At 39.1% G+C, this 23,312-nt stretch overlaps 1 protein-coding gene across 1 annotated transcript in view; it reads left to right on the top strand.

Annotated features, from left to right (window-relative positions):
* The window catches only part of LOC122766696 (pyruvate carboxylase, mitochondrial-like), a 329,387-nt gene that overhangs the window by 99,003 nt on the left and 207,072 nt on the right, over window positions 1–23,312 (top strand). Inside the window, exon 11 of the mRNA XM_044021770.1 lies at window positions 9,060–9,222. Within this exon, the coding sequence (XP_043877705.1) occupies window positions 9,060–9,222 (163 nt within the window). The remainder of the gene's footprint in view (window positions 1–9,059; window positions 9,223–23,312) is intronic.

Raw genomic sequence — 23,312 nt, 5'->3', positions numbered from 1 at the left:
CATGTAAAGATACTGTTCTGACCCAGGGCTTTACCATTCCAAGCACCATACTGTACCATAGCAAACTATTCCAAGGTGGAAACTGGCTACTAAACATGGAGTTGGGAGATTATCTTAGTTTAACATGGAGTTTTGAAGGAAACTGGATGAAATGGTTCATCTGGCAGTATCTCCACCTTGTTTGGTTTTCCTCTGTTCCTTCTGCCTTGCAGCTCCATCTTCAGCATGCTTCTCCTAATATAATCACTATTCCTCCTCTGCACATGACCGGACCATCTCAGCCTTGCCTCTCTTATGTTATTTCCAAACTGTTCAACCTGAGCTGTCCTTTGAATTTGCTCACTGTGATCATCTCATCTCCCCCAAACCCCCACCTGCATTCTGTAATTCCACTTAATCTTCTGTCTTCCCTTAATTATTTATTGCCTCCTCCCTCAGTTTGTCATGTTCTACTCTGACCCTATAAGTAATCTTTTTTCTCTGGCTACCCCCTTAATTCAACATGTCCATCCCTTCCCCACTTGTCCCACATGCCCATTTATCCATCGTATACCTCCTTCCCACTGTCATTCCAACTCCCTTTACATGTTTCACCTCTCCCTCTGCCATCCACCTTTGCTTTTGCCCATTAAATCCTTTCTATTCCCTCTTCCCTTTTGAGAGTGGCCAAATCCACTCTCCCTAACACTCCCACTTGTCATCCCCCCCGCGCACACACACACTTTTTGCAGCTTTTTATCCTCCCACTCCCTCTGCTTCAACCCATTTTTTTCCGCTCTTGCTGTGAATTAGAGATGTGTAGCTCTCTCCTTAATCCTTGCACATCTTGAGACTGGAGTGAAATTTATTTTTTCTTACCTCCCCTACCCGTTTGTCATATTTTATTGTCTATCTCTTCATTTCCTATGACCAAAACAAGCTGCCTTCATCTATTTGCTAAGCTTCTTTCTTTCTCTCCCCCACTCATTCCTGGGCACAGAGCCACCCTTTTCTCCCTTGCTAACGAGCTGAGTGAAATGACTGAAAATGATATGCAATTAGTACTCAGCCCTCATGGTCTGTGTGTGTATGTGTGTGTGTACGCACATGTGACAGACTGTGACAACGATAGAGTCTGTGTCCTTGCCGCAGAATTTGTGTGCATGTGCGAGCTCGACAGTCAGATGGCGTGTGTGTGCGTGTGTGTGTCCTGGGGCTCTTGTGAGCACTAGTCTAATGTAGTTTTCATGTACTGTGATAAAGTAGGGACGTGCTTATTGAGGGTACGTTGTGCAAATCAGTGCAAGTACTTGCAGGCAACACCAAGAGTGCTTTCTTAAGTGTTTGTGTTTGTGTATGTTTTAATGAACATATCTGAAACGTAATGGATTTCAGGTCAGTGAATTATATGTACTCTCATCCCTGACAGTGTAACCCCCTTACATAACTCAAAGCACACAAGATAATTCATTTTAATATAATTGCTTTTTAATGAAACCTTTATTACCCCCTGGACTCGGAAGATGACCTGCAGTAATTCTTTGATGATCCCCCCCCTTCAAAGGATAATGTACATTTTTACTTTGAAATTCATACACGCCATTTATTCATAGGGAATCAGCTGTGCTAGGATTAAAGCACGGTGATTAATTACACCACATGTTTTAGTGAATGTGACCAGCAGGGTTAAACAGCAACAAAATACGGTATAAGCGGAAGTTAAACAGCATGTCGAGTAACATTTGTCATGATGTATTTCTTAAACCAAACCGAATTCAGCCTTCATCCAAAGTAGGTGCTGTAGAGACATGGTTCCTCAAGGATGGACCAAATGCAACACAAGATTAGTTGATATTTATTAATTTATTTTATTTTTAAACCTGTAATTCCCTTTTAAAAAAAACACAACAATGTTGACATTTAAATATCACATGGAGTAAATATTCACCTTGCTAAAATCCAACTCCCGTAGACACCGTTTGCCATAGCAGGTGACATATTGCGTTGCTGGTTACTATAGTAACACAAATCAATCAATGACTTCTTCAGGTGCACAGCTTATTATATAAATGTAGAGAAAAGCCATGTAAAAATCTATGTGTTTAGTTACTTCAAAATTATAGCAATTTATTTTTTGACAGTTGTGTGTGTCGTGAGTGGTTTTTCAGATAATAGAATTGTGTATAATTATGGTGCTTTTACTCAAACACATAGATGTGGCTATTGTTATAGCTTTTCCAGGTTTGGAATTAAATCAACCTATGGTTTCATATGCTATAACAAAGCCAACCTCACTGGGTGTCTTAAAAACAGAAGATGCTTCAGACATGCATGACAAATATGACAAGATTTTTAAGATCAACCATGTATTTTACGTTTTTTAATAACGTGTTAAGTTTTATTTCCGCTTCGATGAAGCATTTGCATAAGAGAATAATTGAGTGCACACATGTTGAGGTTTTCTCTGAAACATAAGGTCAACTTGAGAATTGCATTTAAATGTCATTGTTTTTACTAAGAAAAATGTGTGAGTAATGTTTAATAGGGTGAGATGCATAATTTATATTGTACTGTGGACCAGTGGTTCCCAATGACTGGGTCAGAACCCACAGAATTTGGGTCCCCAAACACATTTGCAGAAGTTGTAATTAACTCACCAAAAATCTCAGGTGTTACAGATATGGCTGTACATGAGCTGATACAATATTTATTGATTTTTGTTGTGATTTGGGTCACTATAGTTTGCCATCTTTAAAAGGTGGGTCCCCTGTGAATAACATTTGGTAAACAGCTGCATCCAATATCCATGGTGATGTATTTTATCCATGTGTAGAATAGAAGTGAGTCAGATAATGGGGAATTTTCATCCTTGTGCCTAAAAGATTCTTTAGTTGCCACCGTGAGACTCTTGATGAAATAGTACATGGTTATGTGGCCAGCGCTGGACTGTAAAAAAAAACTGAGGCCTTTGTTTGCTTTTGCTGTGTACAACATCTTGACAGGTTGCTTAAAACAAGGTGTTTTCTATAGAAAGAACAGTCAAATGCAACATAAAATACTTCTTTTACACAACATCAAAGAACAGATCACAGAGCATTGACAGTTTTTGTTGTTATTTTCCCGCTGTGACATTTGTCTGGGTACCCATCTTTCCTTTTGGATGACTGCAGATCAAATATCCACCTGGCAGCAATTCAGAAGCTTCAAGCTAAAGCAAAGACACAGCTGGCAAACAGTCAGAGATGCCAGGCAGGAAAATAGGCATACAACATTGGCGCTGACATCCCTAAAAGATTTCTGTATTATTTAACGGTGTCAAGAATAAAGAATGGGTTCACACCTCTGACACATCATTGCAGCAAGGGAGATGTTGAAAATATTGAAGCCAAACGAACTGACATATTTTACTTTATTTTTGAAGGCATGTCCTAAAAGAAGGTTACTGATAGATCATGCTATTTCTTTAAAAAAAAAAAAAAAAGTGTATGGTGCCTTAGAATTTTTTTTCAGTTTTATTTGATTTAGCTCATTGTAATTTTGGCAAGTATGCACAACCAACAAACCCAAATATCGGCTGGCATGACAAAGGCTTTAAGGAAGATGCCACATTATTTGTGTATGCTAATCTTTAAGGCCCAGTCCAAGGGCTCCAGGTCGAAATCTACATTTAGGACCCTATTATTTTAAGCTTTATTGCACTTATATGCTGCATTTTAATAAGTCGTTTTTTTAGTTTAATTGAATTTTTTCCATCTAACTGATGGATAGCAAACTCTGGGCCAGGAGATGTTACGGCTTTTGAGTATTTCTTGAGGCTCTTGGCAAAAAATAATGAAGCTGTGGTCTGCTGTGTGGTTCAGTGCTTGGTGGGTACATACCTGACGTGATATGTATGCCTTATGCAGTTAGTAGAAGGAACTGTGGTCAACAACTTTTAGATTAGGTTCATGAATAAGTAAATAGAACATCCTAAAATGTAGGTTTTGGTCATGGATAATTAGAGGAATTGTCCATTTAATCCAAGGAAATTAGGGATGCATGAGTTATGTAGGCCACACCTATTCCTATAAATAATACATGAGAAAAATATTGTATAATTACCTGTACTTTATCCTTCTATATTGTTTGTATTATAACAGTTAGATTTAGTTCAGGCCCATTTACATTCTACACAGGAGACGGAGACAAAATGGACGGAGCCTTTTGTCCGTACTTTGCATTCATTTCATCCGTCATGACGGACAAAATGGAGCAATACCATGGGAATCCAATCACTCGCGAAAACGACAAAGAAGAGTTCATACAGGCATTTAAACCATTTAAGCTTTGTGGCTTTTCCATGCAGCCAGAAAATGTGTGACTGCCAGGCAAACCAGCAAAGTTGTCAAGTGTTGCGGCGGGGACACGGTAACATTGCAATCTCCCTCATCTGCAACACTAAAAAATTATTCTTCATTATAGGTGGACTTGCATTTCAGTAGTCTTTTCAGAAACATAAGCCTCTTTAATAGACGGCATGTTTGTTGATGCCTGCAATTTGCACTGTATTGTAAGCATTGTGTAATGTCCATACCAATCCAAAAGAAGCACCGAAGTATTTAGGCTAGTGACGGATAATTTCCCCCATTTTTCCCTTCACCCCAACCGGTCGAGGCAGATGGCTGCACATCTTTGAGTCTGGCTCTGTCAGAGATTTCTTCCTGTTAAAAGGGAGTTTTTGTTTTGTTTTGGTTTTATCTCCGCTGATGCCTAGTGTTTGCTCATTGTGTGAATTGTACAGTGCCTTGAGATAATGTTTGTTGTCATTTGGCGCTATACAAACAAAACTGAATTGAATTGCAACAGAAGAGGAGGTTGTTCTTTGTCAGACAAGCTCCAAGAACATAGATTAGTTTTTTGAAAACTTTTAATAAGTATTTGTACTGGTTGATTGGTTTCAGTAACATAGGAAATTAATGTTTTGGTGCCTCAGAGTCAGCAAAGTACAGATTAACTTGTCCTCTTCTTTCTCTCACATGGTTACGTATGTGAAACAGTGGATATATAAACTCCTCTGACATTGACACCTCACTTTTATTACATTTGAAACTTTATCAGATTATACCGGGCATCTAAATATTTAATATCTTTGTAATTCTGTCTCTATAGGTATCACTTTTGCATGGCAATTTTTACAAGCATTTACATTCTCCAGTAGTTATTGTCATTACGCTTATTGAGAGCAAGCATTTCTATTCATCAGTTACATTTTTTAACTCTAACTTGGCTGAAGGCACATCGCCCTCGTCCTCTGTCTTGTGTAGCTACGTGGATCCTATTGTGGAACTCAGTAATGATACGAGAGACATTCTGTAACTCGCTGCACTGAGGGACAGATGTTGCTGCAGGCTCTTTAATTTGTCAGAATCAAATTAGTATACAATAAATTTCATCAACCCTCCAGGGTCCTCATTCAATCATTGTTGCCTCATGTTTTCAAAGTAGATGAAGTATGTGAGGGGAAACAAAAAAACTTTTTTGCTAAACTTGATTCATATGTAATAAAAGAGCCAATGCATTTTGACTTGAAAAATGCTGTTGCTGAAAAGTACTTCCATCCCTTTAAATTGGCAGCCATACACATGTATGAATTGGTGACATCTAATGGTGAGACGGTAGTGTGCAACATTATGGGGGAACTCCTCAACTACATCAACTACATCAACTACATCATCTTCAGTGGCCTTTGCGTACTCCATACCCCCAAATTGGCAAAGCAATTGATCCTAAAATGTGATTGAATGAAAGCCAACATCAAGTAATGAAAATAAACTTATTCTTGCAACTATGTACGTCAGCACATGTTTCCCTGCTCCAACATTGATACAAATGGTCAGCTCACCAGCAAACACTGCAGAAGTCTAATAATCAGGTGTGTTGGGGCACGGAAACCTCTAAAGCATGCAGGACAGTTTCTCCCAGTGTTTTTTCTAACTTGCTTTAGATACTGGTGAGTTTGCGGGGAGGTTACATGTTTGCAGGATTTCACGAGAAACAACCATATCTGCTTTAGCTTTTTTAGAAGAATGTTTGACTTGAAGACACACAAACTCAACACTTGAATCTACCGACGTGCTTGTAGCTGTAATTGTGTTTTTGTTCTTATGAGCTTTTGAAACCAAGTGGTTGTAGCTCATATTTTTATGGGCCCAGTTGACTGTGTGTGTGTGTGTGTGCACGCTGGCAGAATTTAGAGAACATCGCCTGACTTGGTTTTGAGTGTGTTTTTTGACAGCGTGTTTGTCTCCGATGGCGGCTTAGATGTTGTGAAAGGGAAGCTACACTGGTCCTCACACGCATAAACGTCCTCTCTGTCTCTGCAGAACATTCAACCTCTCAGAAAAATGATGACAAATTCTGTGTTTCACAGTTATTCCAGTTTTTATTGCTCACATTTTCCACATTGCAGAAATCATAGGTCCTTACCTTTTCTCCTTCCTCTTCATTGTTTTATGCAGTAGGTTTATATTGCTAAAGCCATTCTTCATTTACATCCTAAGCTTATGATTCAGATGTACATCTGTTTGGGCAGCTGTACAGCTGTGGGTGGCGCATGATTGCGGCCTCCATAACACAAGGCCCTTTCCTTAATAGAAGTTGTATTCCAAGGCTATGAAAACCACTTTTTTTTTTTCTTTTCTCAATTATACACTTCTAAACAGTGTTGGGGCATGTTACTTTGAGTAATTAGCTATAGTTACTAATTACTTCTCCCAAAAAGTAACTGAGTTACAGCATTATAAAAGTAAGTAGTTACTGGGCAAAGTAACTATTGCATAATATTATTTAAAATAAAACTGAATATTAAATAAGTGAAATGAATTGACACTTAATAGAATAAATTGTTTACAGAAAAGATTGTACACTAATTGGCACTATTTTAATGTTGCTGAGGGACTGTGTGAGACAAAACACCTATCAAATTTAACATGATATTGTAGATATTATCATTACTGTGTGTATAAGAGCGCAACAGTAAAACACAATAGATGTTTTATAAGCATTGAATTCCCTGGACTTGCCATTGCTGCTTGTGTCTCTTGGTCAGTTGTGTGTGCGTGTGTGTTTGTTTGTGAGCGTTTGTTCGTGAACACCTGCCCAACTCTGCCTCTGTCTGAAAGTTTACTCTACCTTAGCCAATCATCATCACTTATGCGGTTGTCTTGCTCTTTGCAGCTCCTGTGGGAGAGAGAGCCCGGTCAGATAAAAACAGCTTCACTGAGTTTAATTATAGTTTTTTATTATCAGTAACGGTAACAGCGTTGAAATGATGGAAACGGTCATTAGTTAGATTACCTATTACTGCAAAAAAATAATGCCGTTAGTAACGCCATTTATTTTACGGGCATTTTTCCCATCACTGCTGACACATAAATACTTATGGGTAATATATTGCATCACCTTTTATGAATATGCAATTTGAGTGAATGGGTTAATGAGTGAATGAATGTCAGAAAAATTCTTTTGCCCTGACATTCTTTAATACTGTAAACTGACAATAACTCACTTCCTCATTGCTGTTGCTGGCATTACTCCCAGTGATTAATTTAGTCTTGCCCTTGTATTATTTGGAGACATGGGTAGAGCTATCTACTAAAAAAATGTCCACACAACCAACAAAAAACATGAGGTTAGCGCCTGTCCAAGTATTCAAGGGTGGATCTGCTTTTTCCATCAACATATTTCACACCAGGCTGATGCATAATTGTCCGTCTGTTTGGGCAGAATGTGGACACCAGCTAATTGAGACAATAAAAAAGGCCCAAGCCAACACGGCATCCAAAATCCAGGATTGCTGGCCTGCTTATTCATATGCCTTCTGTGTCTCATTCACTCTTCAAAGCGGAGACACTTCCCACTTATCTGTGTGTGTTTATGTTTGGCAGCGGGCGCAGGGCAGGGACACAAGCATTTCGAGATTATTTATCACCACCTACTGTATCTGTCAGCCACAGCATTTCAAATGTGTCCAGAAAACGGAGACAAAATACTTAGGATACATTTTGGCTGCGCAATAGACTGAGCAAGGTCATGAAGCTTAACCCACAAAGTCTCATTCGGAGCTCTACATTTGAATACATGCATGCAGATGAGCCAAAATGTATATGAAGGGTTATAACTCATGTATATGGAAGAAAATAACTAACTCCCTCTCAGATTGAAATTCTTTCTAATAATTGCTGAATAAAATCTGCATAATGTGAGCGTCTCTGTGAACATGTGTGCTTGCACATGTTTGTGGATGCAAAAGCATATTTAGAGATGTGTTAACAAAATGAATCAGGGATGCAAATGTGTGTGATTCTTGGAACTGTGGTGACAGAACAAATAATGGAAAAGATTGTCTTCATGTGATTATATCTGTCTACAGTGAGACTGACAGAACTAATGTACAAAAAAGGCAGGTGCAGAATCAGAGTATAAGAATTAAAATTTACCATATTATTGTACATTTACAAATCTTCCAAAACAAGATTTTGTAATGTTACATTGTATTCCATACTGTGCTGTTTCAAATTCCTTAAAATGATTCTGTTGACTGACTGACTCATTTTTTGTCCATCTTCACCCCTAATATACAAATATTTGAAATTGGGCTGATATCAGTGTTCAAAAAACAAGACATATTTTCAGTAACATCCAACCAAAACTGCTGAACCATGAACATAAATAGGAATATGTCTGGTGTTTTCATCTAACAAGTTGACAACTAGTGAAAGTTTTAAGCCAAACAACCCGGGTTGAGTTGCCTTTGACTTTGATCTATAACACCTTTTTATTAAACTGGATTATTATCAGTGTAGTTTTCTTAATTTTCTCAGGTGAGGTGTTTATGATGGTTACTTTTTTGTGTTACATCAAAGATTCATTTGAAAAAAATGTACACCCACTTAAACATCCACCAAAGAATAGCCAGAGATAATATTGAAACGGCATTGTTGCCTTTGGTTTAACCAGAAAAAAGTTGTCTTGTTCATGGCTTCAATGAATTCATTTCACTCATCATTCACTCATCTCCCCTCCTGTCATTCTCTTAACAGTGTGGACTTGGTGCACGCCCAGCTCCATGTGTGTGAGGGCCGTAGTCTGCACGATCTGGGCCTCAAACAAGACAAGATCAGGGTGAACGGCTGTGCCATCCAGTGCAGAGTGACCACAGAAGACCCAGCCAGAGGCTTCCAGCCAGACACCGGCAGGATTGAGGTAGTCTTCATTTTAATAGTTGTCAAGTTCAACCTGCGTAATTTGAAGTGAAACATTTTCAAGTGAACAAATGTGCATCTCAATGATGGCACATTTATTATGACAAATAATATTTTCCATTGTACAGTTCTAGCACTACTCAGTTTGGTGTCAGGCTTTGTTTTCCATTACTTTATAGTACCTCCTCAACGTGGATGGGGGCACTGTGACGTTTTATACGTGGCATAAACACACAAACTTACTAAATGATCACAATCAGTTAATTAAAAAGATTTGGTCACAGAATCGTTCAGTAGAGTGAGGATCAGTGCAGGAGGTGTGGTCTGGTAGTGAAATCTGACACCGAGTTGCAGCTGAGTTTGGTTTGTGGTGGAGAGAAAAAGGCGACAGAGTGATGAAAAGAGTGTAAAATTTGAAATGCAGTAGCTGGTGTTTGACTAGAGAGAGGCAGAAGATGAGCTGTTTTTTTTTTTTATCACATGTATTATTTCAATTGTAAAATCTGAAGATTAGCACCTGGATCATCAAATTATGTTACTAGATACCCATATACAGGGGTATAGTTACACTTTAATATTTACTATACAATATGATTCTTTCAATTCTAATAAATTATCAACACCTTTATTTAAGTTGACATAAAGTATACATTTAGTCTATATTCATAATTAATTTTGTACGGTTTGGTGTGTTGGGAACTTCTGCTGCTGTAGCTCATCTTTTTTCGAGGTTCAGTGTTGAAATGTTTAGCCCATGTTCATTATTTGATGAGGTTCAAACCAATCGGGCTATTCCCCTATGACCTCTGGAATCTTTATTTATTGACATTTTGCACATTAGCATAAGAACCACCAAGAACAACCATGCTGTTAAGGGGATTACTGTTGCCAAGGCTGCAGGATCAGTGATGAGTTAAGTTGGGAAAATTCTTCCGAGGTGAAAAGAGACAATGCCTGGCAATGCACTGCAGACAGTCATCTCAGATTCTGACAGCAACTTGCCACTTGGTTGATGCATATAGACAAACTTAAATACCAAGCACATAGACAGTGCATTAGGGTCAAGATGCCCTGCATCCTCCCTCTCTCTCTCGCTCTCCCTCCCTCCCTCTCTCTCCCCAAGGTTCAGCTGTGGCAAGCTACTCACACTGTTACTTTGGAGACAACCTTGACAGTGCATGGTTCCTGTCTTATCATCTCTTTTCCCAGAGAGTTTAGGAACAACAGGCCTTCTGTATGAAACTGTCTTTAAATTATTGTTGCTCATATGAATTCCTAAGTATTTAATCAGGAAGATTTTCCCTCACACCTGCCGTGTGGTCAGAGTCATTTAGATCCCCTTTCTTCTCCATTCTGATGCTTGGTTTAATCTTCAGCAGGTCGTCTTGACCATGTCTACATACCTACATGAATTGAGTTGCTGCCATGTGATTGGCTGATTAGATATTTGCTGTCGAGTTAGGTTTTGATCATCAGTTCCATGTGTCCAACAAGCATACATGATTTTATTTGGTTTTAATGTCAAACATAACTGAATGGAAGTTTGTACCTCTCGTTATGCCTCTGTGTTGTCAAAGTCCACATTGGTAACTTGATGTGTGTCAATGGAGGAGCAGGAAAGACATAACATTATTTTGTGGGCTGCTTGTAGGTGTGAGTGTGTGACAGGATGGTTGTTTGTCGCCCCGTGATGGACCCGGCGACCTGTCCACAGTGTATACCTCGCCTTTTGCCCTATGTCAGCAGAGATTGGCACAACACCACCCGCGACTGTGGAGGATAAAGCAGCAGAAGATGGATGGTTGGATGGTTGGTTGAGATTAGTGTAAAGGCCTATGCATTATGTCTATGACTGCATGAGTGTGTGTGTGTGTGTACACAGCTGCAGAGAGCAACCTGCACTTGAATTATAGGTCTGTCACACTCGCACACAGTCTGTTTACCAGAGGTTCAATTATAAACGTACATAGGCGTATGAAGTCTGTGGGTGGGCTGACATGATTTTGCTGTGTGCATGTTCATGTACATCTCTATGAGAAGAATGTGTGCATCTCTCTCTCTCTGAAAATATTTATTTGCGTTTAGTTTATCAATTATTAGTTTGTGTTTAAAATGGTATGGTATGGGAGAGTGTGTCCTTGTTATTTTCCCTATCAAGAAAAAGGTGTAACTGGTGTTCTGTGTATTCACCCATGGGCAAATATATGCTGTATGTCATCATACATGTCATTGCTCATTGTCTCTCTGTACACCTCTCTTTAAATTGAGGAGGTCAAATCCCTGGATGCTTTTGACAGTCAGGTCATTTTCTGTACACCCATTCACTCCTCTATCAGTTTACTTTCTCTCCCATTGTCTCACTTCTCTCCCTTTCTTTAATGAGCGTGTTTTTAATGATTCTTTGGCTTTTATGGGGCTTAACTGTGCCACAAAGCACTTTACGAATAATTAAACGGTAATGAAAGACAATTTGAATCAATAAAAGTTGCTGTTTGGAATTACGGAAAAAAAGATATAATTGTAAAAATACAACATCCATGTAACAGGACGCAAAGAACAAATCAAACTGGCTGTGAAAGATAAATATGAGAGATAATGGCATGTTTGACCTCAGCAGAGCACAGTGATTTAAAAAAAAAAAAAATGCCTTAGGCCCAATAACCACGACCGGGTTTCTGCTTGGTGTGCAGCCCGGACTCTACCTATACGTGGGAGGAATCTGCTTGGGGTGGAAATAAATGTGGAATTCTTGATCACTGCAGAGGAGCTAAAAAGTGAAACAAGTAATATAGTGTGACGTGCACAGTTTCCCCTCAGTGTCCTGTCAGAAATCTACAGCTCAGCAGCACACTGGAGCAGAGAAGGGAAGCTGATCACCGTTATGATATTACTGTCTGCATGTCAAAGTTACTGCCATTTAAAAAAAACAAAAAAAAAACTGTTGCCCACCTTCCCCTCCCTTCCTTCTTGTCATGGTGGCTGCAAATAAAAAATACTGCTGCCGCTGCCGAGTGAGTGACTAACACAGTGATTCCTGACTTATTGGATGTGATTGAATTTGACTTGCACCAGTGGCTTTCCAATCACACAAATCATCTGTCTCCTGCCTTCTGAGTGAGGGGGAGAAAATGAATGCCTGTATTGTGCACACAGATTTAGATTCACTTGAATTTGAGTCCATTCAGTTTCTTCCAGGGGTAGATATTTCATTTAAGTTTCTAAAACATTAACATGGATATTTTACCGCATTCAGGTGAAGCATTTATTGAACATTTCTGAACCACATTCTTATCACCAGCATATATTCTAGGCTCACTTATAATGTGAGCTGTTTAAATAGCAACAACCCCCATTATGTGGTCTTGTCACGTTCAGGGTGCGTTACGTCTCGCTGTGAAAATTGTGGCTTACAAGTGTGTAGCGTTTCTCTCAATGAAAGTGTCTGGAGAGACGCTGCAGAAGAGCTCATGACCTTTTTTTACATCAAGGACTTTCTGCCTTGTTTCCTCCTGATTCCTTTCCCTTTCACTCTCTTCCGCATCACACTATTGGGGGCGAAGGGAGCTCAGTGGTAGAGCGAGTCGCCTTCTAACTTGAAGGCTGTGGGTTCGGTTCCCGGCTCCACTATACATGCCAATGTGTCCTTGGGCAAGACACTTAATGGCACTGTGTGAATGGGTATGGTGTATGAAAAGCGCTGCACTTAAATGTGCTGGATGCTCTTTATTTGAAAGTGTGAGTGAATAGATGAAGGGCAAAAACTGTGTGAAGTGTGGCCATCAAGAATAGAAAAGTGCTATATAAATACAAACCATTTACAACTAACTCTCCCACTTTCGATTTGTATTGAAGTAATGTATATGCCTCCATGCTACCTATTCATCCTTTCTTCTGCCATCCTACAGTATTAAACAGTATTTACTCTCCATACATTTACCAAACAATACAGAGAAGAATGGATGAAACTGTGCTATACCTAACTGAGCCATACCATGGTGGAAACAGCTTAACAGTGTGACACAGTGAATTAGTGCAGGGGAGCAAGATTTGTCCTCCAATTGGTTATTTTGTGGGAAATGAACCACAGAGGCCCCACGGCGCTATTGTGGCTAGCACTGTTGCCTAACAGCAAAAAAGACCCAGGTGCAAGACCCAGTCTGACTGTGGGCCTCTCCACATGGAATTGCATGTGGACAGTTTGCATGTTCTCCCCTGTGTGCTTGGGTTTCCTCCCTCAGTCCAAAAACACGCGGAGGTTAACTGGACACTTTAAATTGACCGTAGCTGTGAGTGTGTGTGTGAATGGTTGTTTGTGGTTAGGGTTAGGGTTGTGACCCCGCCTTTTGCCCTATGTCAGCTGCTGCACGATCCTCATGTGGCAGATAAAGAAGACAATAGATAGATGAATGAATGAGCCATCGCAGAAACCTCAGGTGTATTTTTACAGCTACAGTGTTTAAGAGTAATGGATTGGAAACTATATTTTAAAATTTAAAGTTGGATAAAAAATGTATATGAATTAAAATTGCAATACAAATTCTTATTCCCATATTAATTCAGCCTCATGCAATACTGGGTAATAGGAAGTAATGGCAGTTTTTAATTGGCACAGTGTGTTTTTAGCAAAGTCAGCAGCTGCCCCTTGAGCAAAATGTTGTAAGAATCGGTAGAGAAAGATTCATACAAGGTGTAAAGTCATACAAGGACTGCATATCATAAATGATTAGTCACTGTTATATTCCATCACTCTATATCAGCTTGATTTTCTTCTTCTCACTGGTTTTTAAAGGGCCATTGTGTTAAAATTGTGCTTCTTTTCCACTACATGGTCCCGCCACGCCTCGCCTCTCGATCTACACAGTTTGGTTGGTTTTCAATCACAGTAAAGTACCTCCTCACCGTGGGCAGGGTCCTCACAGCACGGCTGCTTGAAAGTGCCGTCACTTCATTTATACGCGACACACACACATACTAGTGACTTGTAAGGCAATTGTTTATCGGTGTACTGAATCATGAGAATCAGTTAATTAAAACGATCTGTTCAGTACTTCCTCCAGACTCAGTCTGACACAGTCACTGCCCTGATATACTGCAGCAGAGTCTGTGATGCGGCTCGTTTTTGACATATCCGTGGTAAATGTTTAACAAGTATTGCAAGTTTTCAGGATTTTTAAGTCTTTTTTTGATCTACAGTTTGGCATTGTTACATGAATTGCTCATTCCTCTTCCAGTGATGGAGCTCTGATCAATCAGTGGCCAACAGTCTGATGGGGTCACGCATAGTATCTGCTCAGCTCACTTGGAAACTTGTCAGAGCAGGTACTAAAAAAGTACCAGGTACTATCGCAAAAATAATAAGCGTGCCGTGCCGAGGCGAATCAAGTCGTGCCGGTGCCACGTAGTGTGAAAGCAGCATTATTGACATCTCATGGTGAGATACAGTGGCCTTCATGTACCAGAAAATGTGTCGTCGTTCTTTGTTTTCGCCTGTCAAGATGCAAAATGCACACTCTGGCTGGATTATTGGTTGTAAAAACATGGAGGTGTGCGACACCACCGTGAACATCCATTCATCCGTCCATTGTCTACGGCTTCATCCTCACTTTTATAAAAATTCTCCTGACATTTAACCACAGTTGTCAAATTAGGGTTACAATCCTGCATAGTTCCGCTTTAAAGTAGATGTAAGAGTTTTATTCTAAGGCGACGAAAAGCAGTGTTATTTGAAGAGGAATTACACACTTTTAAAAACAACAACAAGTGACGAGGGTGGACAGGATTACAAATGAGCATATTGGAGGGAGATAAATTAAGAGAGACAAGTTTGAGATGGTTTGGTCTCGTGCAGAGCAGGGAGGGTGATCATATTGGACAAAGGATGTTGATAATGGAGATGGTGGGCATGAGGAAAAGAGGAAGACCGCAGAGAATGGATGCTGTGAAGGAGGACATGAGGACAGTTGGTGTGACAGAAGAGGAAACAAGGAATAGGACACGATGGAGGCAGATGATCTGCTGTGGCCACCCGTAAAGGTAGAAGCCAAAAGAAGAAGAAGAGGAAGAAGAGAGTTTTACAAACATGCCTATGTTTGATTTTTGCCAACAAACCCTCTCTTAACTATTCACACTGGACCATCAAGATGCTTGCAATTCAGATTAAGCTGTTTTGAAAAAGATATTAATGCTTCAGCATGTGAGGCGTCATGTCACGCAACAAACAAAATAGTGTGTATTTAAATGAGGGTTGGAAAAGATGCACACAGGAAAACAAAAGATGAGCCTACGATGTGAAAGGGAGGGATGGACTGGAGTGGAGCAGAGACGAGGTAACAAGGATGGAGAGTGATGGATGTCATAGCAGGAGGACAGCGGCAGCCCTGTTGACAGAATGACAGGGAGGGATGGACTGCATGGTTTTGGGATCAAGCAAGCAGGGGGAGAGTGGAGAGTATTAATGCAGCACCTTGACATTTTGTATTTTAATCAATTTTTTTTCAGCAGGCACTCGTCACATTCAGTGCATCCACACCAGCCTTTTTGATGTATAACCTCTGAGATCAGATTAGCTTTGTGAGATGTGGAGCTGATAGTGAAGCAGCACTAGAGGAGAAGCCTGTATATATTAACAGAGGGATCAGTTGGTGGTGATGATCTACTGAAGGTGCACATCATCATAGTTCCATAAAGTAAAGGTGGGGGAAAAACATGGCTTTGTGTTAGATTGCAGGCGAAAACACAACAATTTAATGAGTTAGAGCAGAAGTAAAAGAGCGATGGAAGAGGCTGTGAGTTTATTTGTCTTGATCTGCTTTACATCTGATAGCATAAACCCCTTCTCTCCATTTAACTGCTGGGTGATATGAGAAAAAAATCTTATCACGGTAAATCATTTGATATCAATATATATAACAATATAAATCAAGTCAGTATTTCTGTAAGGCTAGGCGATGTGGCTTGGAAATATCTGGATATTTTAAGGCTATAAACCGATATATGAGATATGTGAGGATATAAAACTACACGTTGTTTCTCTTTATTATGTAAAGAGAAATTTGTGCTTCTCAAAGGAAAGAGACAATACTCTGAAATAAAAGTTATTACCTTTCATTTAGATAATACCTGCTTGTTTTCTTTCTTTGGCTTCTTAATATAAAGTGAAGGATATTTTACATGTGTTGACCACATGTAGTCAAATTCTGCTTTTACACAAATATTTAGGCTTAGAATGGAATTAGTATATATAGTTTATATATACTATATATATACTATTATATAGTTTTAATCAATATATAATTATTGTATTTTACAAATGTTTTCAATATAATAAATATGATTTATTAATGCAACAGCCTTTAAAACCAGGAAATGTCATCACAGATACTTTTTCACAATATAACAATATCCACAATCTAAGACCATATATTGTCTCATGTCCTGATATAATATTATTCATATATTGCCCAGCCCTGTGACCTGTCATCAAATTTGTTTACACAATTTTTTCCCCCTTCTCAATCAATCCTTCCCTCCCTCTCCCTTCAACTCAATACAACAATATTCCGATTTCCCTGCCCTCCTTCCACACATTCATGTATTGATCTCTCCCACCCTGAACCTCTAAACATTTCTACCCTGCAGTGTTTTTCCTCTCCTTTCTCCAAACTACTGTCTCCTAAAAAGAAAAGACAGCAAGATACAATGTCCAAATCCAGCTGATCCTATTTTCCACCTCCTCCTTGTTACTCAGCATGTCTTTCTCCTTTCCTTGCAATGTCACATGTTCACATTCCCATTCAGTGGACGTTCATCTGTTCTCTTTAATTTCCTCGTCAACTTAAATTGGAATCTCAGTTGAAATTGTTTCTACTTTTATTCATCTCATGAATCAGTCGTCTCACAACTCGTCAGACTTTCTGTTTCCTCCAGCACACCACCTCCTCATTTCGTTAGTGTCTTTATTAAAACACATTTGCATGTGTCAATCAATATGTAAAATATTATTATTTGTTTTACAATGCCACTGCGCGTGTGTGTGTGTGAATGGGAGTTGCACTGTTTGCATGTGTACATGCCCCATCCTATTTTGAGTTCCGAAAATAGGTTGAGTCCTAATTAGCGGAAGTGTGTTTGCTCTGCTTCACACACCGTAAACACCTTTTCTTGCACACCTAAACATCCCACACCCCCATGTTGGTTCCTATTGGCAGCACAGTGATTGTCGCCATTATCATTTCCATTTCCATTAATGAAGCTGTCAGTCAACTGCATTATGCAATAGGTGGTGGTTAAGTTTGAATCTCAGTGTAAAATGTTCTTTACGCTGAGAAATATGTTCTTACTGTTAATGAGGAAACGCGTATGTGAGTCTTATATTCACTCCTCCTGGTTTGTTAGCAAAATCCCGTTTTCCCCGCAGTCTAACCCAGTGGTCAACAGATGTATCAATTTAGTTCAGATTAACTGGCTCGGAAAGGTCATTTTACAACCTATTGGCCTCGGCAGACTCAGATAATTGCTGCCTCCACTGTACCACTCTGCATGGAGGCTCCGCAGCCATGGTTGTTACTGGCTAGTTGCATGCTGAACACAATCTATTTGTCACTGGCTTTAATTGCTCATTTAAGGGCCACTTTTACTGTATGTGTTTGTTTGTTTTTTCCAGATGATTAAGTGTCAAAAGGTGAAGTTAAACCATATCTATCTATGAAAGATCCAGTGCATGGAAGCTTGTTTAAACAATGCTGTGTCCACAGCGTGTTGCACCCAGAGATGTCATTTTAAGTCATGTTTTCATCAAGTGGAACAGTACGGTACATTTTATTTTTTGCGTTTCCATTATGAATAGCACCAAAATAACAAGCCGCCATTCTTTGGCACCCTTCCCTTGGGGTACTGGACCGTAAAATGTTAGAGCTAGACTGGCTCCACCTATGGCAGTCAAAAGAAAAACGTCACTTCCTTGCGATCAGTGTAAATATCCCATAGAATTTGAGGCAAACACCAGCAGTCTACTCTTAATACAAAGCTTGACATCTTTTTGAGACAAACAGCCACAAACTGAGCAGGAAAAAAGAGCTGCTCAGTTGTTGATTGTTGTCCGTTGTGTTGTTTGATGTTGTCACCCGGTTTGAAATCACACTACACAGCAATCAGGCACAGCCCACACCTCGCCTAACAAATAAAAGTACTGTTCTCAGTCAAAACACAAACCTGACCCAGGGCTTTACCATTTTTGAAAAAAACTCCAGGTCTGGGTAATAACTGTTAGTTGAAGCCCTACCACAAATCCGATACCTGTTGCTGAAGTGTTCAAGGAACTTTGTAAATTCACCTCTGCAATTTTCTAAATGATGCTTGCTACTGCTGTCTTGTATTGTTCAGAGTTATCAGAGTCAGTGTTATCTCCAAAATTGTATTGAATATTGTTCTCGCAAAAAATGTGTGGAATATCATTTTTTCCCTTTTGAAGTGAGTGAGTGGCCAAAAATCTGCTTTTTCATACTCGAAACTATGTTTTTTTTTCTGCCTTTAAAAACCTACTATTGATCAACCTCTAATCCAAATGAAAAAGTGTGAAAAAGCAAAGTGTGGAAGGGTCACTAAAATATGCAATATGTGGCAAATGCAAATTAAACCAGTAAGAGAGAGCTTGAGACGTACACACAGGCTCACATGCTGCCTTGCTGATTCTAGTAACATCCTGCATTATTACTGAGGACACTTAGACGTAACCATCACAACTAAATGCCTAATCTTTAATTTAAAACTAACCTAACCCCAATTCTAACACATAACATCCCTTTTAATGTTCTTAGGACCAGACAAAGTTTCCTAATTTACCAAAAATTTCCCCATGGTTGAATTCTTGTGGTCCTCACAAAGATACAGTCTGGTTTCCATGACATCAGAGGACATCACATTGACTTACAAAAAATTCTTGGAGACATACTTACTGACCTGACCTAACCTTAATCTTAACCCAACCCTAACCTCATCTGTAAAACCACCAGCACCACAGGTACGGACAGACATACACAGTCAGACAGGGTGTCATTTCCCAAGAGGCCACCTTTGACCTTGAGGAGCTCATGTGTGGACATTCCTCTTTCTGACTCTCCACAGTGTGAGTGCTGTACGCGTTGTATGTTCCTGATGTACCTCTGTGTGAAATCTCTGGTCAAATTTCTTCCATTTTTGCGGGCGATACATTGCATCCCACCGTCGTCACCACCACCACTCAGTGCCATTGTAATTATGAGCTTGAATAAGCCCAGTGTTTTATGGAGTGTCATTTCTCCCTTTTCCTCCATTAGTGCACCCTCCACTCAATTTGCTGCTCATGTATTTTCTGGTATTGTCAAATTAACGTCATCCATCCATCTCCTCACCACTCTCTGTGTCAGCACATCACTTGTAATTTCATTCATTCATTCATTAGTCACAAAAATCATTAAAAAACCCACAGCAGTCATGACTACTGACATGGAGTCAGGAAGTTTCTAGTCTCATACCTATTGGACAATTCAGTGTGCTGACAAATGCTTGGGTCTTTTTTCATTTCTTTGTTGTGCTCACTCAATGTGGTGTGACTAGCTTTTCCTCCAGCTCATGCATAACACTACAATCTTTCCTCATTTGAAGACCAAATCTTATTGAAAATTGTAGAACAAGAGTTAAACTGCACTTAGTTCCATTTGTGGAAAGCTATTACAAGAGATCGGTGCAATAGATTTTTGGGATCACTGGTGTCTCAATTCAATTATATTTGTATAGCGCCAATTCAGAACGTGCATTATCTCAAGGCACTTTACATAGAGAAGGTCAAGACCTTACAATTACTACAGAGAAACCCAACAGTAACACAGTGAGCAAGCACTTGGCAACAGTGGGGAGAAAAAACGTCCCTTTAACAGGAATACATGTACGAACATCTGCCCCCACTGCTTGGGGTAGGAGAGAGGAGAGAAAAGGAGGGGTAAGGGAAGAGGAGGGTTAGTCAATGAGAGGTGGGTGAAACAAGGAATGGAAAGGAAACAAGAAGATAGAGCGAAAGAGACCAGGAGCATTTAAAAAATCAATAACTCAACAATTATCATCATCACTATCATCTTCATCATCTCGTCCAGGGTGTAACACGTCGTCTGGGATTGGTTCCAGCTCCTCATGTGACCCTCAGAAAAGGACAAAGCTGTAGATGAAGGATGGATGAGGGTAATATTAACATTAACAGTAATGAGTAATATACGTATAGTAATAATTATAGCTCATGCAGTGATACAGAAGTCAGTACAGTGATGAGCAGTAATTATTACCTCTTTACCTAGTTTAATGTAGGGCCATATGATTTATGCACTGTGGACGAATTTTTTCATAATTATTCTGAATTTTTATTTTTTTTCTGAGAGGTCAGAACGTTTAAGCAGCTATCCGAGACAAACACGGCATCTAAAGAGTTGCGAAATTCAAAACTAACTCATAAATTCAGACCATAGTTAGGTCATATGATGTTCTGTAAACACAGTTGACAAACACTTAGCTTTCACAGCTCATAAGAACAAAAAATATATAACAGATTTCATACGGCTCTGATGTCAGGAATTGAACTGAACTTTAATAATTATTATATAATTATTAATTAATGTATATACTGGCAAACTGTCCAGGGTGTACCCCGCCTATCGCCCTGTGTCAGCTGAGATTGGCACAGCATCTAAAGTAGTAGAAGATGGATGGATATTTTCTCTTGAAATATTAATGACTTTAAGAAACTTTTATCAGCACTTTTTCATTCCATTGTTTTATTTCCACATCTGTGATTCATACGATGCAAATTTAATCTAGGCTTGAGCAAATTGGCACCTTAATATACAGTGTCTTATTATTATATTGAAAGAAAGAAAATCACCCTCACTGAGGTCTCGTGCCAGTATTTTGTCGTACTGCTCGATCAATAACCCAAAACTTATCACATCTTCACACTCCATTCTTTTAATAACACACGTTAAAGATGCAAGACACACAATGAAGCAGCGAAACAGTCAGTATTGTAAAAATCATCTCATGTGATGACAACACTTGGGTGCAATCCAATCTTAATAAAGCATTTTTCTTTTTGTAAAACAAATATGTACCTAATTTCTCAAAAATCAAAAAAGAGAAGACTGATTGAGTTAATTCCATCACTCTTTTAATCCAACTCTATTCAAGGTAATTCCATATATTTTACCCATCTCGGTTCTAACTACTAGGGCCAATTACTTGTGTAACATCAGAGTGAGAAAGAAACACGTCTGTTCTCGTTTCATTCTATCCTGTGCATTTGAAGTTTTCTTTAAGTGCAAACTCAAAGGGGAACCAAATAAAAAGACACTAATTCCCATGATTCCATGCTGCTTCTCATCGTCGTCAATCTAGGGCAGCAGAAATAACATATAGTGATTTTCAATTTGAAAAAAAAAGAAAGAAAAACTGTAGAATTGTTGTGAATAATCTCTGTTTTACTGAATGCACGTTCCCATTTGCTGCTCCTTTCATGTGAGCACTTGATTCAGAAAGGGCAACAGAATGCCTTGTTCACATGCTGTAAAGAAAACAACATTATATGTCCATGTTTCCCCAGGAGCACATACTGAGAGACAATACCAGCAGAGAGGTGTGTTAAAGTGTGTTTCTGGGGTGGGGGGTGGGATTAGTGTACAGGGCATTGTATGTAAATGCACACAGGTGTCATTCCACTACTGAATGTCCCTGTTATGGACACACCTCATCCCAGTGTCACATAATGTTGTTTTTCTAGCTGATCCTCTCTCTCCTCCCTTCATCATTCCTCCGCCATTGTCACTCCTCTCTCACTATCTCTCCCATCTCTCCTTATCCGTTCCATATTTTCCTCCGTGCCATGATTTCTTTGTATTTATTATACGCCATTTCTCTTCCTGTCATTTGTTGTCTTCTCCTGTCGCGCCCCCTTGTCTCTCTGTGTTCCTCCCTCTGCTCTGTTACTTGATTTGTTTCTGCAGCGTCATATTTCTTTCCGTGTTTTCTATTCACCCCCATTACCATGTTATTTTCCTCCTGTCTATGTTTTCCCCCTCTCTGGTTTCTGCCTCACTCCTTCTCACCTCTCTTTCATGTTGCTGATTTGTTTTTGAAGATTCTTTCTTCAATTTCTGCAGTTTTGTGTATACAATTGTCCCCGCTATAAATCTCCTGTATCGTCTTCCTACATCTTTCCCTTCTTTCTCTCATAATTGCATTTTAAGCATCTCTGATTAACTCACTTAACCCGTTTTTCTGTACAAATGTTACATTCACACGTTCTGTCTATTTTTCAGTCATTTATTATCATAGAACTTAATATTGTGTTTTCTTTATCTTGTTCCTTATTTTCTTCTTATTTTTTAAGTAGCAAATGTAACACACCCAATTTCCACTCAGGGATTCATAAAATATTCTTCTCTCTCGTTCCATTAGTTTCCCTGGAAATCTTTTTTTTGTTTTTATCCCCTCATTTTTCCATCCTCCTCCCCCCTTTCCCTAACTTCTTTATTTCTAAATCAGATCCTTCTCTCCTTCCCTCCATCTCTTTAGATAGATCTGATTTTTCTGAGGCATCAAACTTGTTATTCTGTTATTCAATTCTTTTCTTGTTTGTTGAGCAATCTTATCTTATATAGGACGAAAGGCGGGGTACTATTCATGACCTGAATCCATTAAGACATTTTCTTTTTAGGTGGAGAGGAAGTGTATGAAGAGATAGAACTCATCTTTTTACTGTAGTAATTAATCAAAAATATATCCATATGAAGATGAGAGCTAGGGTTTTTTTCCTCTATCTTCAAGGCTCATACAATTGCATGGTTTCAAACAATGGTGAATACCATCCACAGTCATATCTATTGATATTATGGTTAATGTAGATCAGTGAAGGTTTTACCCATAACTTAAATATGCTCAAAATAGATTTTATTCATGTGTAGTGTATTTAATACCGGCTAATGAAGTTATGTCATTTAAAATAATCTATCTTGAATGCTGGTTTTGTATTTAGTGAGCCTCAATTGCAAAAAACAAACAAACAGATTAATCACA

This window comes from Solea senegalensis, linkage group LG3, assembly GCF_019176455.1.
Source record: "Solea senegalensis isolate Sse05_10M linkage group LG3, IFAPA_SoseM_1, whole genome shotgun sequence".
NCBI lineage: Eukaryota > Metazoa > Chordata > Actinopteri > Pleuronectiformes > Soleidae > Solea > Solea senegalensis.
The sequence above is the reverse complement of the archived record's forward strand: the minus strand, read 5'-3'. Positions and strand labels throughout refer to the sequence as shown.